The sequence below is a fragment of the Suricata suricatta genome, chromosome 10, assembly GCF_006229205.1.
Source record: "Suricata suricatta isolate VVHF042 chromosome 10, meerkat_22Aug2017_6uvM2_HiC, whole genome shotgun sequence".
In the NCBI taxonomy this organism is placed as follows: domain Eukaryota; kingdom Metazoa; phylum Chordata; class Mammalia; order Carnivora; family Herpestidae; genus Suricata; species Suricata suricatta.
In genome coordinates, this window is record NC_043709.1 from 57,563,749 (window position 1) to 57,578,835 (window position 15,087).

At 37.6% G+C, this 15,087-nt stretch overlaps 1 protein-coding gene and 1 pseudogene across 1 annotated transcript; both read right to left on the bottom strand.

The window, feature by feature from the left end:
- Nucleotides 1–3,999: 3,999 nt before the first annotated feature.
- Nucleotides 4,000–4,941, bottom strand: LOC115304526 (olfactory receptor 6C2-like). Its single transcript, XM_029954742.1, has one exon. The coding sequence runs from the start codon at nucleotides 4,939–4,941 to the stop codon at nucleotides 4,000–4,002; it is 942 nt and encodes a 313-aa protein (XP_029810602.1).
- Nucleotides 4,942–13,913: 8,972 nt separating this feature from the next.
- On the bottom strand, nucleotides 13,914–14,800 carry LOC115303857 (annotated as a pseudogene).
- Nucleotides 14,801–15,087: the final 287 nt, after the last annotated feature.

Here is a 15,087-nt window from a genome sequence, read left to right on the forward strand (position 1 = left end):
CAATAGAATGTGAAAAATACAGTGGGTTTGTTACTTCGTTGATTGGTTGTGTCATATGACAAAGGCAATGTGATGCCACTCCCATGATTATGTTACATCATATAAGACTCTATCTTAGCAGGCTGAAGCAAAATACTTTTCCCGATGGCCTTTAAGAAGCAAGTTGTTATAATGTGAACTGGTTATGGAGTGGGTCACATGGTAGGGAACTGCAGGTAGCCTCCAGGGGCCAAGTGCCTCAGTCAATATCAGCAAGGAACTGAATTCTGCCAACAACTATGGGTACTTGGAGGAAGACTCCAATCTTTAGGAAAGAGGGCAGCCTGGCTGATGCCTCAATTATAGCCTTATGAGACTTTGAATGGAGGACCCAGCTAAGCTGTGTACAGACCTCTGACCCCTAGAAACTGTGAGATAATAAATATTTCCTGTTTTGGGGCACCTGGGTGGTTCAGTCAGTTGAGCATCTGACTCTTGATTTTGGCTCAAGTCATGATATCACCATTTCATGGGTTTGAGCCATGCATTGGCCTCTGTGATGATGACCCAGAGCCTGTTTGGGATTCTTCCTCTCTCTCTACTCCTCCCCTACTCATGCTAGATCTCTCACTCTCAAAATAACTAATAAATAAACTTTTAAAAAGTGCACTGTTTTAACTTACAAAAGTTGGGGGTAATTTGTTATGCAGTGAGAGAAAAATTAATATAGATGGGTAGTGCTAAGTGCTATTGGCACTTTAGAAGAAGATAATAAGAAACTTCAGGCTGAAAAGCCTGAAGGTCTACCTGGTAGCTTGCATAGAGGCTACCATCTCTTATAGTGAGAGTGCAAGAAATATTAAAGATGATGCCTTTAGCAGTGGGAAAATATGCCATGTAGAGCATATGTTGGGTTCAGTGAGAGAATCATAACAAAGGCTTGTAGGGTTCTGAGAGACAAGACCAAACCATCTTCAGTGGAGAGTTACACACTTTTTGAAAAAACTCCTGGCATACTAATGGGCCTTGGTAGATGCAGAGTATATGACCATGGGATAGTAAGTGGTTATGCTTCTGGAATTACCAACCAAGAACTGGGTTTGGGCAGACCAAGCATGTTATAATATTGAGCAGTCCTGACAGCATTACATCCTAAGATGCAAGTGGTACATCTGGGATAGAGCAAGAGCTTCTTGTACACAAAGGAGGCAGGGAGTACTGCATGGCACCCATGTGATACACTTAACAGTCATTAATCAGAAAGGGCCATGTAATCATATGGCAGGAACATGGAAGGATTCTTTTCTTTCCTTTATCTTATTTCATTCTATCAGTGGTTTCACCATTTGAAATACCTAATAAATGCTATGAACTTTAAATATATACTTTCTTACTTCCATAACAATCTTGGATTATGTATTCTTTTTCCCACCTTACTACTGACATGTATAAGATCTAGTTTAATTATATCTTAGAAGCAAGAATCACTAATCACTAATACCATAGAGCTAAGACTTGTGTGTCTGTACTGAGGGGAGAAGAGTCTTGGATAGGATGTAAAAAGATGAATCTTGAGGGCAAGATACTTTTTTAGGTAACGAATTAAGGGATCTATAACTTTTATTTCTCAAAGCCTGAACCTATTGAGAAATAGTACAAATATTAAAAGAAGAGTAAATAGATTTTATGGGTGCTCCACATAGAAAGCAGCTTGTGCATTTCATCATGGCAACTACAACTTAGTGGGATTCTCTACATGGTACTAGATTTTAGGGCTAAGATTCCTAGGCCCTTTCTTTCCCAAAGATTTCCAGTTAGAAGCATGGCATGAAGCAGAAGAGCTAGTGGACATGAAAGGACGTGCAGGTGGGGCCAGTGGATATTTTCTTGGTTATTGCCTAGAGGAGCTTCTACGTGGTTTTGACCAAGGACCTTTGTATTACCTGGGTTGCAGGTAGGGTAACAACGGCTGAGGCTATCTTTTTTATTTTATTTTATTTTATTTTATTTTATTTTATTTTATTTTATTTTATTTTTAGAGACAGAGACAGTGCAAGCAGGGGAGGTTCAAACAGAGAGGAGACACAGAATCCGAAGCAGGCTCCAGGCTCTGAGCTAGCTGTCAGTACAGAGCCAGACACAGTACAGAGCCAGACACGGGGCTCGAACCTGCAAACCAGGAGATCATGACCTGAGCCAAAGCCTGATGCTTAACCAACTAAGCCACCCAGATGCCCCTGGCTGAGGCTATCTTTAGCTCAATGGAAGAGGTACATGGAGTAAAATTTAACTCCATTCAAAATACAGTTAGTAAGTAAAAGTAGACACAATCTTTGACATTATGGAGTTTAGTGAAAGAGAGGGCCTGGTGTCTAGAGCAGGAGATCTAAATTAAGAAAACTATAACAAAAACAAATATGTCATATGGTTAGGGGATTATTCATTCTCAAAGTTTGGGGAAAAGATAAAAAAAACATTTTTCCACCGATAAGTTTGTTTTTATCTATCCTTAACAAAGTATATCCTTGAATTGCTCTTTCAGCTTGCTAATTTGACTTAATAACCAAGTTTGCTTAGCCCATAGTTCAGTCTTCCCACAAGTTTTTCTTTCTTATTTTATTTTAAATAACATTTTCTGTATTCAATGATTTCCAGTGGACAGAGTGTGAGTAGGATTGGAGGAATGAAGATTCATTTCCCTTCATGTAATTTTTAGTATAAGAAAAGACTCATTAATTCTTTATCTCTGGCACCAGGACTGCTGATCCATATGGTCCAGTTCCTTAGTCTTATAAAACAGCTTGGAACAGCCCTCTGCCCCTGAGTATCCTTGGGTTTCTTGCCTGTTTTCTAGCTGCCTTACTCTCTTACCTTGTTCCTTTCTGACATAGAAAAGGATGAGGAAAGTTAAAAGATTTTGCTGATTTGGTGGTTGTAAAAGCCTGGTTGCAACTTGGACTTTCTGATTCCTGGTGCAGCGTATGTCTTCCCAGAGCATCAGATAAACAGTAGAAAATTATGATGAAAGAAAGGGGTCGTGGAGAAGAGGCACCAATTTGAAAGGCCAATACTGGGCACTTAAAAACTATTCTTTATTCATTGGTTAATTTTGTAAGCTTTTGTGATTGAGATTGGATTGTTTTTGTACCTAGAAAAAAATCAATATAGTGAATATCTTGGATAGCAGAATAGAATGCAAGTTTAAGCTGTCACTGACATTGTATCTGTCCCATTAGCCTTTTTAAACCTGTTAAGCTGGCATTCCAAAAAGGAAAACAAATGCACACAGACATACACAGAGACACACAGATGGTAAGAATATGAAATTCTATTTTAAAGGGTTTTTAAAAAAGGAAGTTGTACAGCTTTTAAACAAATGATATGAGAGGAAATTTTTTATCCTACATTTATATCTCCCTGGAACGTGAGAGAGTTAGACTAATGAGTTTTATCCAACTGAGTGATAGCAGGGTCATTCCTGTAGACATAGATCCTCATCACTGATATTCCTAAGAAATTTGGGACTCAGATCAGGACATATCAGTGCAATAGGGGTAGCTATGTAATAACCTATGATAATAATTGATGCTGTCTAAATTTCTTAGTCCTGTAAGTAAAAACAGGTGTATTATTATAAATGTTTACTGCAGATTTATTCCCATGTGTTTCTGGGAATAGACTGAGGTAAAAAATTAATATTGTTACAATAGTGAGCACTAAGCATAGCAGAATATAGCAGTTTTATTTTCCCTAATTGTATATAGTTCATAGTTATATATACATAAAATATTATATATTATATGTTATATCTGTTATGTTATATATAATATATATTAATTACATATAATGTAATATATATTATATAATATAAATATATACTATACATAATATTATAAGTATATAAAATATAATTATATAAATATAATATAATAATATAACTCTGAACAGTATACAATTAGTGAAAATAAAACTGAGGTCTGGAAATCTTTTATAATTTGTCATTCTGTCTTCACTGGTCCTTTAGTTCTTTGAGATAGATGCAACCGTTTTGATCATGTCTTTGAAAGCTTGTACCACTTGCTTATTCCTCAGAGTATAAATGAAGGGATTCATCACTGGGGCAATGGAGGTAGTAAGCACTGACACCACTTTATTAATAGCAACCCCTTCTTTTGCATGAGGTTTGATATAGATAAAGATGCAGCTTCCATAAGTAATGGAAACCACAATTATATGGGAAGAACAAGTAGAAAAAGCCTTTTTCCTTTGCTGGGCAGAAGGGAATCTGAGAATGGTCCTGATGATGTATGTGTAGGACAGAATTACACACACCAGGGTGAAAATGAGTGTCAGCACAGCCAGGATCAAGACAAATCGCTCTATAAACTCTGTGTCTGAGCAGGTGATCTTGAGGATGGGGGCAGCATCACAGCCAAAGTGATCTATGACATTGGAGTCACAGAATTCAAGCTCAAAGCCCATGCCAAATGGTGGGATGACAATGATTAGAGCAATGATGTAACATCCAATAAGGAACTTGATGCAGACCTTATTGTTCATGATGGTCATGTAATGCAGTGGTTTGCAGATGGCCACATAGCGGTCGTAGGACATGGCTGTTAGGAGAAAAAACTCAGTCACACCCAAGACAATAACAAAAAATAATTGAGTGGCACATGCATTGTAGGTAACTGTATTGTCCCCAGATGCCATTGTGTAGAGGAATCTGGGAATGCAAACAGTTGTAAAAGACACTTCCAAGATGGAAAAATTCCGGAGGAAAAAATACATGGGAGTTTTAAGGTGGGAATCCACTAAGGTGAGAGTGATGATGGTCAGATTCCCTACAACACTTAATAAGTAAGTTAGAAACAAAAAAATAAAAAGCAGAATCTGTAGATTTGGATCATCTGTTAGTCCCACCAGGATGAATGTTGTTATTGCTGTATAATTTTTCATCATGGATTCCTGACTATGGCTTGGTCTGTGCATGAAAATAAGAGAGAAATTAGATCAGAGAGAGAGACTGTCAGCACAAGTTAGCGAGGTGAAAATGTTAGCTGAGCCAGGATTAATTTTCTTTGCCACCTGTTAATCAAGATATACTTGTCATCTTGGTTCCATGTGAGGCAAATAGGGCTGAGTGGTTCCAGTTCTGAAGATAAATCTCTTTTCAGCCCCTGCTTTCTACTTACTGTAGTAATCCAAATTCGCCTCTAAAGAACATCATGCATCTCTGCTCTCTTCCCTTTCTAAATTACACAAAAACACACTTGCAAGTCCACTCTAAAGATAGAAACCAGAATGGCCTTTTACTATAACACATACAGTGCCTGGGTGGCTCAATCGTTTACGTGTCCAACTCTTGATTTTTGCTCAGGTCATGATCTCGTGGTTCATGGGATTGAATCCTGCTTTGAGCTCTGTGCTGACAGCCTGGGATTCACTCTCTCCCCCTCTCCCCCTCTCCCCCTCTCTCCCTCTCTCCCTCTCTCTCTCTCTCTCTCTCTCTCTCTCTCTCTCTCTCTCCCTCTCTCCCATCTTTCTCTTTTTCTCTCTCAAAGTAAACAAATAAACATCAAAAGAATTAAAATAATACATGAGGTGTACTTGGATGGCTCAACCAGTAAAGCAAGTGACTCTTGATCCTGGGGTCAAAAGTTCATACCCCACATTGGGCATAGAGCTTTCTCAAAAAAAATGTATGAGATCCATTTGTGTTTAAAGGCACCCAGTAGGGTTCCATTTTCTGTGGGATAAAATTCAAATCCCTTACTCTGGTTTATATGGTACTTCATGATCTCATGGCTGTGTAATTCTAATTCATGCCTTGCTTATTCAGTGTACTGGTCTTCTTCAGTGTCCTGAAGATGTCAAGTTTTTCCGACCCCAGGGCTCTTGCAATGGTTTCTCTCTTCTTTAAATGCTCTGATTGAATCCTTACATGGCTGGATTTTATTTTTCAGGTGCCAAACTAAATATAACCCCTTCAAAGATGCCTTCCTGTGAAATCTTATTTATGTCCTATCCCCACTGTTAAAAGAGCACTTCATTTAGAGCACTTACTATAACTGGTAATTATAGATTTTTTTTTTACTTCTCATCTTTATCCCCTAATTGATGGCAAGTTCCATGAGAACACAGACCATAACCATTTTGTCAACCACATAGATCCAGGACTAAAGCTTTGACTGGCCCAGAGAAGAATATCAGCAAGTTTTTATTGAATGGATGAGACTAGGCATTTTGCTTTGATATTGGTTGACTAATTATATTAAGTGTAATCTAAAGTTTACATCACCAGTCTACTTAAGTTTTAGGATTTAAATTTCAATTAAGGACCTCAATGTATTGAGGCAATTTTAGGAATCAGGAAGAGAAGTGGTCACTTTTTGTCATAATCCCCCATAATTACACAAGGCCATTTCATCTGTCCCTAAGAGTAAATAAGAATTAATCTTGTAAAAGCAGTTGGAGTTAAGAATGGTGTGAAAGGGGGATTATAGATGGCCCAGAAGTAAGGTTTTCATTTTTGTTCATCTCTGAGCAAACATTCCGATTTCCTCTAAAGGAGCTTGGCTGAGGCTAATTGAGATGTGGTCCTTAGGTCACATCTGAGAGGGATGGTTTGGTTAATTGTAAGAGGTAGAGGGTAAGAATATGGGCCTTGGAATAATAGATCAGGGCTTGGGGCCTTGGTCTAACATCTAATGGCTGTGAATCTTTAGAAAGTTCAGTAACAGGCTCTATTTCCTGGTCTGTGAAATGAAAATAACAAATGTATGCTCTTCATGAGTTAGAATAAAGATTCCTTATTCAAACTATTCATTTAGGCTCTTAGGGTCATGCCTGGTACAGGACAGATATAAAGTACATTCTGTGTACTTTTTCTGTTTTTTTCTCCCAGGACCTGCTCCCTGCATAAAGGAGTTCACACATTGTTCCATACTTTCTTTTATATTCCTTAGATCCCTGCCTCCCACTATATTTCATATGTGTATTTTAAGTTTTCTGCTATTCTTGAAGTTAGATACAAAACAATAAGGTCCTCTTCAATTCTAAAAGAGTAATAGTTGTTGAGAAGTCTGTTCACCATGGATGAACAACTACATACATGTAAGTTTCTCTTTTGAATCTCTTTGCATTTTCTAATGTGATTTCTTGCTCAAATCTCTTAAATCAAATATTGTTCCTTGGGATATTCTCATTCTATCAGCTCAGTGACTACAGCTTTCAGAATCTCTTCTAAGCTTGCTTTAGGGCTCTCTTCTTTCATACATTGTATTACTTTAGAATACTTCCCTGCAATTCTCTCTACTAATGTTTAAGAAATCTCTTTTATTTCCGGTACTTGTTACCTTGTTTCTTATAGAACAAGAAAGAAACGAACAAGAAAAGGACAAGAAAAAAAAAAAACAACAACACATCTTAGCCAAGCGGGTTTCAGGTGACAATAAAATGATCAAGGAATTAAGACAGTTGTATAAATGTTGAACAAAGCTCAGTAAAGATAATTTTGGCCATCCCCCTAATGTTGCAGGTGAAAATCAGAGGGTCAGCAGTCACTAGATTTGTTAGGAACAAAGTCTAAGGAAAAATCCACATTTCCCAAATCCTAATTCCATGCTTTTCCACTCACTATGCGAAGTTAGGGGAAGGTTGTGGAATTTTTTCTTGGTTTCCTTGTTTCCATTTGCCCATTAGGCAATTTGTCACTTATACTGTGTTTCTTAGTCCTCTAAAGATATCCAGTCCATTCCAACTCTTCTCTTAGTCTCTGATTTACTTCCAGGTAAACTTCCCATCAGTGCTATAGGAGATCTGGAAAATACATTCACCTAATGTCTTAGAGGCTGATAATCATATTTCTGTGATTCATTTCAGGCATATTTATGTTTTAAATTGAAGAACATATTCTAGTGAGGAATTTCCTAGGATAAATATAAGTTTTCATGGGAGATAGTAGGATAAAGAATCCCCTTCTGGTTGTATGCAATTTAATCCAGAAACCTTTGCAGGATGGTAATGGTCATAGGTAACATTTATAAGGCAGTTACTAAGTGATAGATACTATGTTAAACACTTAGATGACCTCATTTAATTCTTAAAGCACCTGTTTGAGGCTGGTTGTAATTTAATCTTTATTTCACAATTGAGGAAACTGAGCCCAGAAATATTAGGAATTGTGACCAAGGTCATTGATTTAGGATGTGGTGAAGCAGGAAACTGAATCTAAGCAGTCTGACTTCAGAAACTCAGTTTATAAGTGCTACAAAACACAGCCTTCTCAACTATTTATTTGACTGTTTTATTTCTTCTTTATCTTTTGAGAAAAAGACCAACCTCTTATTTGAGATGCTATCTATCTGTCAAGTAACTTCTTCAGGGAACTAGATGAAATCAATGCCCCGGGCTGCCTTATTAGTGGGTTAGGGACTACAGTAGATAGTTTCAACAGTAATAATTATACTTGTAGCAATTGAAATGTTTCACATTCCCAGTCACTGTCTCTAGGGTGTCCAATTCCTGTCATCGCTGGGGTGGAACGGGATCTTCCCAGGAGACCTCAATTTGAAATATGAATGTTTCAAATTGACTCTTGGTTGTTTCAACATATTTCCCACAATAATCATGAGGTTAGCTTCTCCTGAGAGTGGGGATATAAGTCTCTTTCCCTTCTACTTAGGGTGCAATGTCCATTTCCAATATGTGTTTAGATCACGCTTCAGAGAAGCCTTCTGACCCTGGATTTATGGACAGGAGTCTGGCTTGAGTGTGTCAGAAATAGCTGGTGTTCAGCTGCTTCCTCCCAGGTACTGTAGGGGAAGATCACTCAGGAAATGAGCACACTAGACTAAATGTCAACGTTGAGACAACTCTGTTATCCTTCCTTATCTTCTGATTCAGATTCTAAGTACCCACATGTGGTGCCTACCAAGTTTTCCTCAATCTGGTCTACATCCCGTGCATCCAAAACATTCTACCCTTATAAAAGTCCAATGTCAGTTAGTGTCTTAGTCTTATCTGGAACATATTGGGTAAACTATACAGAACATCATTGATTTACTGTGTAGTCTTACTAATAACAGAATGCTTCATTCTTTCAAGAATGCTTGTGGTATTACTCATTAAATACAGGGAATTATCTCTAGTAGTCAATATTCAAGTTGTGTAAAAGAAACCAAAAGAAAACATAACATTAGGGAGCCATTTTTGTTCAACTGAGAGAAGAGAAATGCTTGTCTAGGATCTCACACTATATCCTTCTCCTAAAAATTTGCTGTCTTGTCCTTCAAACTTCTCCTGAGGATATGTTACTAAAGTTTTATTAAACTTCACATGTCACCTTGTTAGAGAATAGAGTAACATCGGATATAACCATTGATTTCTGTTGTAAAACATGATTCATAGTTACTCAGGACTTGGGTTTTGGAACACATAGGGCAAAGCCTTCTGCCCTGTAACTTTGAACTACATGGTTCTTGGATAGTAAACACTTGACTAAGTAAATCACACTCACCTTTCAGATTGCTCTTCATGGCTTCTGTGCACAATGTAACTGTAAACATCCTTAGGGTAACTCAGAGCAAAGCAGGTTTGTTAGTGATGGGTCCCACAATATTTTTCATGCACCCACACACTTGCACTCACTGCAAGTCTGTGAGTGGGCAGGGGTCACTTAGGCTCCCATTGCTCACAATTTCCCTGAGGTCTTTTCTAAATGTCCTTTACCTTCTATAGTCTTGTAAGGTTACCAACTAAAGGATATTTTCTGATTTTAAATTCTAGGAAAAGTGCTCATATAACCTGTAGAGGTAAAAGAAATTGAAAGACTGCTGTGATGGGGAGAAACTCTTATTAGTTTGGGCAAAGTTGATATCTTGACCTTGACAGGGAGACAGGTTTCCTGCAAATTCTATATTAACAGAAATGGTTTAAATTAGATCTGTTTGGTCCTCAACAGGCATGCAAGGATCATCTGATGAAACAAACAAAAGGACCTCCTGGGATTGTAGGTTCAAAAGTCATTAATTAACTGTAGGATAATGAACTTTAATGAACTTTGTGAGGACAAAAACAGCTATCAGTTGGGACTATTGTCCTTGGAGAAGGGAAGATGCAACAATAACATTAGAAATAGGTCTTTGCTCAAGAGTAAGTGTCAGATGACAAGTCACAAATGTGGTTTCTTTCCACTTGTCTTCTCCTTGCCTGAGGGATTCTTCAGCTGAGTTCAGGGAAGAAACCTCTCAGGCATGCCTCGAGAGATTTTGGACTTGGGTAAACCCACAGCATCTCCTATCACAGGAGAAATAGCTCCTCCCTTGATTTTGGGCCCCCCTTCACCTCATGTATGATTTGCCAGTCATGTGACTCATTATTATAAGTATTTAGGAGATTACATACTCACTATTACACTGTTTGCAATGAACTTTACTCTAAGGACGCAAGTCTAAACCAAACAGACTCTATGACAGGCTTTAAGTTTCCCTCTGATCTAGAAGGCCTAGGTTTCAATTCCTCCAAACTAACAGGCAGTTACACATTGCCTAGAGCAAGAGAGACCACCTTCACAACACCCAATCAGGGAAGGCCAGCTACCACTCTCCACATTCCTAAGGTGGAGGCCTGCAGATGGAAACTTTAGATAGGACCCTGTTACCCAATGTTAAAATTAACCCGATAGTCACCGAACAAGACCCTAGCTCGCCCTGTAATTGGTTGATTTTAAAGGTACTCTAAATGTTGTAATTGGATCCCACCAAAAGTAACGAACACTCTGAACAATGGCGTATGGTTAAAGTTGCTGCCAATACTGTTGTACCATTATGATTGGGTCACTGTACCTATGTCACAATTTCTTGTAACTCCTCCTTCCCAAACCCCATAAAAACCCTACTCAGCCCTTGTTCGGGGCTCTCAGCACGGATCCACTGCGTTGGTGAAGTCTGTGAGCTCGAGCCCGTAATAAAGCCCTTTGCCTTTGCATGCATGCCTCGGTTTCCCTGGTGGTCTCTGGTCATTGAGGATACTGCGTTCTGGGCATTACATTGCTATCAGGTTGTTTTATTTAATTGTTTTAAACAACTAAACTAGGTGAAAGAGAGCAAAGCTAATTATTTCAGGTCCACTTGGACATTCCAAGATTCACTTCCATTCACAGTTTATTAATAGTTATCATGAATGCATGTTGAATTTTATAAAAAAATTAATATCTGGTAAATTAGTGTAAATAAAATAAATTTAGCATATCTAGGAAACTAAATACACAATTTTTCTTTTTGCTATTGGGGTAATGAAACAATATAAATATATTTACTAGTATAAAACAACTTTGCATTCTTGACAGAAACCCAAAGTTAGTTATCATTTTCTTAATAGAAAAAGCTCATCTTCTAAATATTTTTGAGATTTTTGTATTGTTGAATTGTCTTTCAGTTTTCGTTTCTTGTACTCATCTTACATGGTTTTATGTTGGAGCTTATATGAGCTTTATAAAATAAATTTAGGAGTAGTCACTTATGCCAGAAATGTTTTATTTCTTTAGAACTATTGGTTTCTTGAGAGTTGTAGGACTCTAGTATAAAATATGTGGGTCTGCTTTATGTTGGAAGACTTAAAGCTGTTGAATAATTTTCTTAAATTTTATAGCGCCATTCAGGCATTTTGTTTTTATTTTTTGGTCATATTTAAAAAATAGGATTTGGGTGCCTGGGTGGCTCAGTTGGTTAAGCGTCCAACTTCAGCCCAGGTCATGATCTCACAGTTTGCGAGTTTGAGCCCTGCATGGAGTTTAGTGCTGACAGCTAGGAGCCTGGAGCCTGCTTTGGATTCTGTGTGTCTGTCTCTCTCTGCCCCTCCTCCACTTGTGCTCTCTCTCTCTCTCTCTCTCTCAAAAATGAATAAACATAAAAAAAGTTAAAAAAATAAAAATAGGAATTAGTCCCATTTAATTAAAATATAGTTGCTGTTGTAATGTAGTATAGTATTTTAGCTTTGTTATTTAGGTTGTATCTATCTATCAAGTCTTCTTTTCCATTTTAAATATTTTTTGTCCTCTTTTTTATTTTTTCTTGATTAATTTTACTAGAAGATATTAGTTTTGGAGGGTGGGGCTTGGGTTTATTTTTTTATTAAAAATTTTTTAGAATGTTTATTTACATTTGGTAGAGAGAGCATTGAGCAGGGGAGGGGCTGAGAGAGAGATGGAGACACAGAATCCAAAGCAAGCTCCAGGCTCTTAGCTGTCAGCCACGGAACTCGATGCAGGGCTCAGACTTGCAAACCGTGAGATCATGAGTCATGAAGTTGGACGCTTAACCAACTGAGCCACCCAGGCGCCCCTTTAGTATTTCTTTTTTTGAAAAATTTTGTTTAAATCCAAGAAAGTTAACATATAGTTTAATAATGATTTTAGGAGTAAAATTTAGTGATTCATCACTTATGTATAACACCCAGTGCTCAGCAAAACAAGTGCCCTCCTTAATGCCCATTATCCATTTACCCATCCACACACCCAACACCCCTCCAGCAACCTTCAGTAGATTCTCTGTATTTAAAAATCTCTTGTGGTTTGCCTCCCTCTGAGTTTTTATCTTATTTTTCCTTCCCTTCCCCTATATTCATATGTTTTGTTTCTTAAATTCCACATATGAGTCAGATCATATGATATTTATCTTTTTCTGACTGACTTATTTCCCTTAGCATAATACCCTCTAGTTCCATCCACCTTGTTGTAAAAGCCAAGATTTCATTCTTTTTGATCTCCATTTTTCCATTGTATACATTGTAATACAGCTTGAAGTCCAGAATTGTGATGCTTGTCTGTTTTGTTTTTCTTTTTCAAAATTACTTTGGCTATTCAGGTTCTTGGTTCCATACAAATTTTAGAATTGTTTGTTGTAGCCCTGTGAAGAATGCTGGTGTTATTTTAATAGGGGTTGCATTGAGTGTGTAGATTGCTTTGGGTAGTATAGACATTTTAACAAGATTTGTTCTTCCAATCCATGAGCATGGAATGTGTTTCCATTTCTATGTGTCTGTAATAATTGAATAATTGAACAAAAATTAATTTAGACTCTTATCTCACACTACATACAAAAATTAACTCAAAATAGATTGAAGATTTAAACATAAGAGCTAAGAAACATAAGGAGAAACATAGGTAAGGAAAATGTTTCTTAGATATGGCACTAAAAGCACATTTATTAAAGAAATATAGTGGAGAAAATAGACTTATCAAAATTAAAAAATATAGCACTACAGAAGGTACCCTTCAAAAAACAACAGCACAAACAAGCCACTAACTGGGAGAAATTGTTTACAAATCAAACATCACAACTTGCTGTGTGAAGGAATTATCATTGTTGGGAAAATAGTAGAGATTTGGGAAACAGGTTGGAAGATCCCAGATAACTCAACATTCCACTTGTCGGTACAAAGAATGAAAATATTTGTCTCACAGTGACATGAAAATAGTCCAAATGTCCTTCATCTAGTGGAAGAATAAGCAAAAATGTAGTATATGCATCCGATGGAAAACTATTTGCTAGAAAAAAGGATTAAACTAGTGAGAGATGCCACAACACAGATGAACCTCAAAAGCATTATGTTAAATGGAGGAAGATAGATACAAAATACTACCTATATTTCCATTTATATACAATGTTCAGAAAAAGAAATTTTGTAGAGGCAGAAAACAGATTAGTGGTACCAGGGGATGGAAGTAGTGATTGACTGCCACTGGTCATCAGGGAAATGTTTGGGACAATGGAAGTTTTCTAAAACTGGATAGTGGTGGTGTTTTATTTGAATTTATTGAGCAGTTTACTTATAATTGATGACTTCTATAGTAGTTAAATTCTATCTCAATAAGACTGTTAAAAATAGGTGGGGAGTTTTTTACATGTTGATCTTTTAAATTCACTGGACCTTTAGTTCCTTGGGATACATGTAATCGTTTCAATCATGTCTTCGTAAGCTTGCTTGTCTCTCAGAGTATAAATGAAGGGCTTCATCACTGGGGTGATGGAGGGGCTTATTAATAGCAACCCCTTCTTTTGCATGAGGTTTGATATCGATAAAGATGCAGCTTCCATAAGTAATAGAAACCACAATTATGTGAGAAGAACAAGTAGAAAAAGCCTTTTTCCTATGCTGGGCAGAAGGGAATCTGAGAGTGGTCCTGATGATGTATGTGTAGGACAGAATTACACACACCAAGGTGAAAATGAGTGTCAGCACAGCCAGGACCAAGACAAATCGCTCTATAAACTCTGTGTCTGAGCAGGTGATCTTGAGGATGGGAGCAGCATCACAGCCAAAGTGACCTATGACATTGGATTCCCAAAACTTATGATATAAGGTGGGAGCATGATGGTCAGAGCTATGTAAAATCCAATAAGAAACCTGATGCAGAACTGCTGTTAATAATGATTCTGTAATGCAGGGGTTTGTAGATGGCCACATAGTGACCGCAGGGCATGGCCATCAGGACAAAAAATTCAGCCACACCCAGGGTGATAACAAAAAGTAATTGAGTGGCACAAGGATTATAGGTAACTGTGTTGTCTCCAGTGGCAAGGGCATACAGATATTTGGGATTGCAGACAGTGGTAAAAGTGATTTTTAAAAAATGAGAAATTGCGGAGAAGCAAGTACATAGGAGTTTTCAGGAGGGAATCTGCAAATGTGAGGATGATGGTCAAGTTTGCAATTACACTAAGCAGATAGATGATGACTAAAACGACAGAAAGCAGAATCTACAGCTTCTGTCAGTCCCTACCAGGATGAATATTGTTAACACTGCATAATTTTTCATCATTGACCTCTGACTTTTGCATGTTCTATTGGTAAAAGTGAGACAGAAATAGGACATGGAAATGGATTGAAAATGTGAGTAGAGTGAGCATGCCAGGCAAGTGAATATTATTTCATTTGAGAATGGGATTGCATTGGTGGTGCATGCTACTTGGAGATTCAGGCAGTAAAATGGCCAGAAAGGTGGTATTAAACATTCTTGCCATTATATCAATGATGCCTATGGGACAAGGACTTCTAGATTAGGCAGTCACCCCCCTCTTCTAATCTTCCCAAAGAACTAATCCC

Bases quoted from the DNA above. Each gene is read 5' to 3' on its own strand.
- LOC115304526 (XM_029954742.1), bottom strand. From the start codon at position 4,941: ATGATGAAAAATTATACAGCAATAACAACATTCATCCTGGTGGGACTA.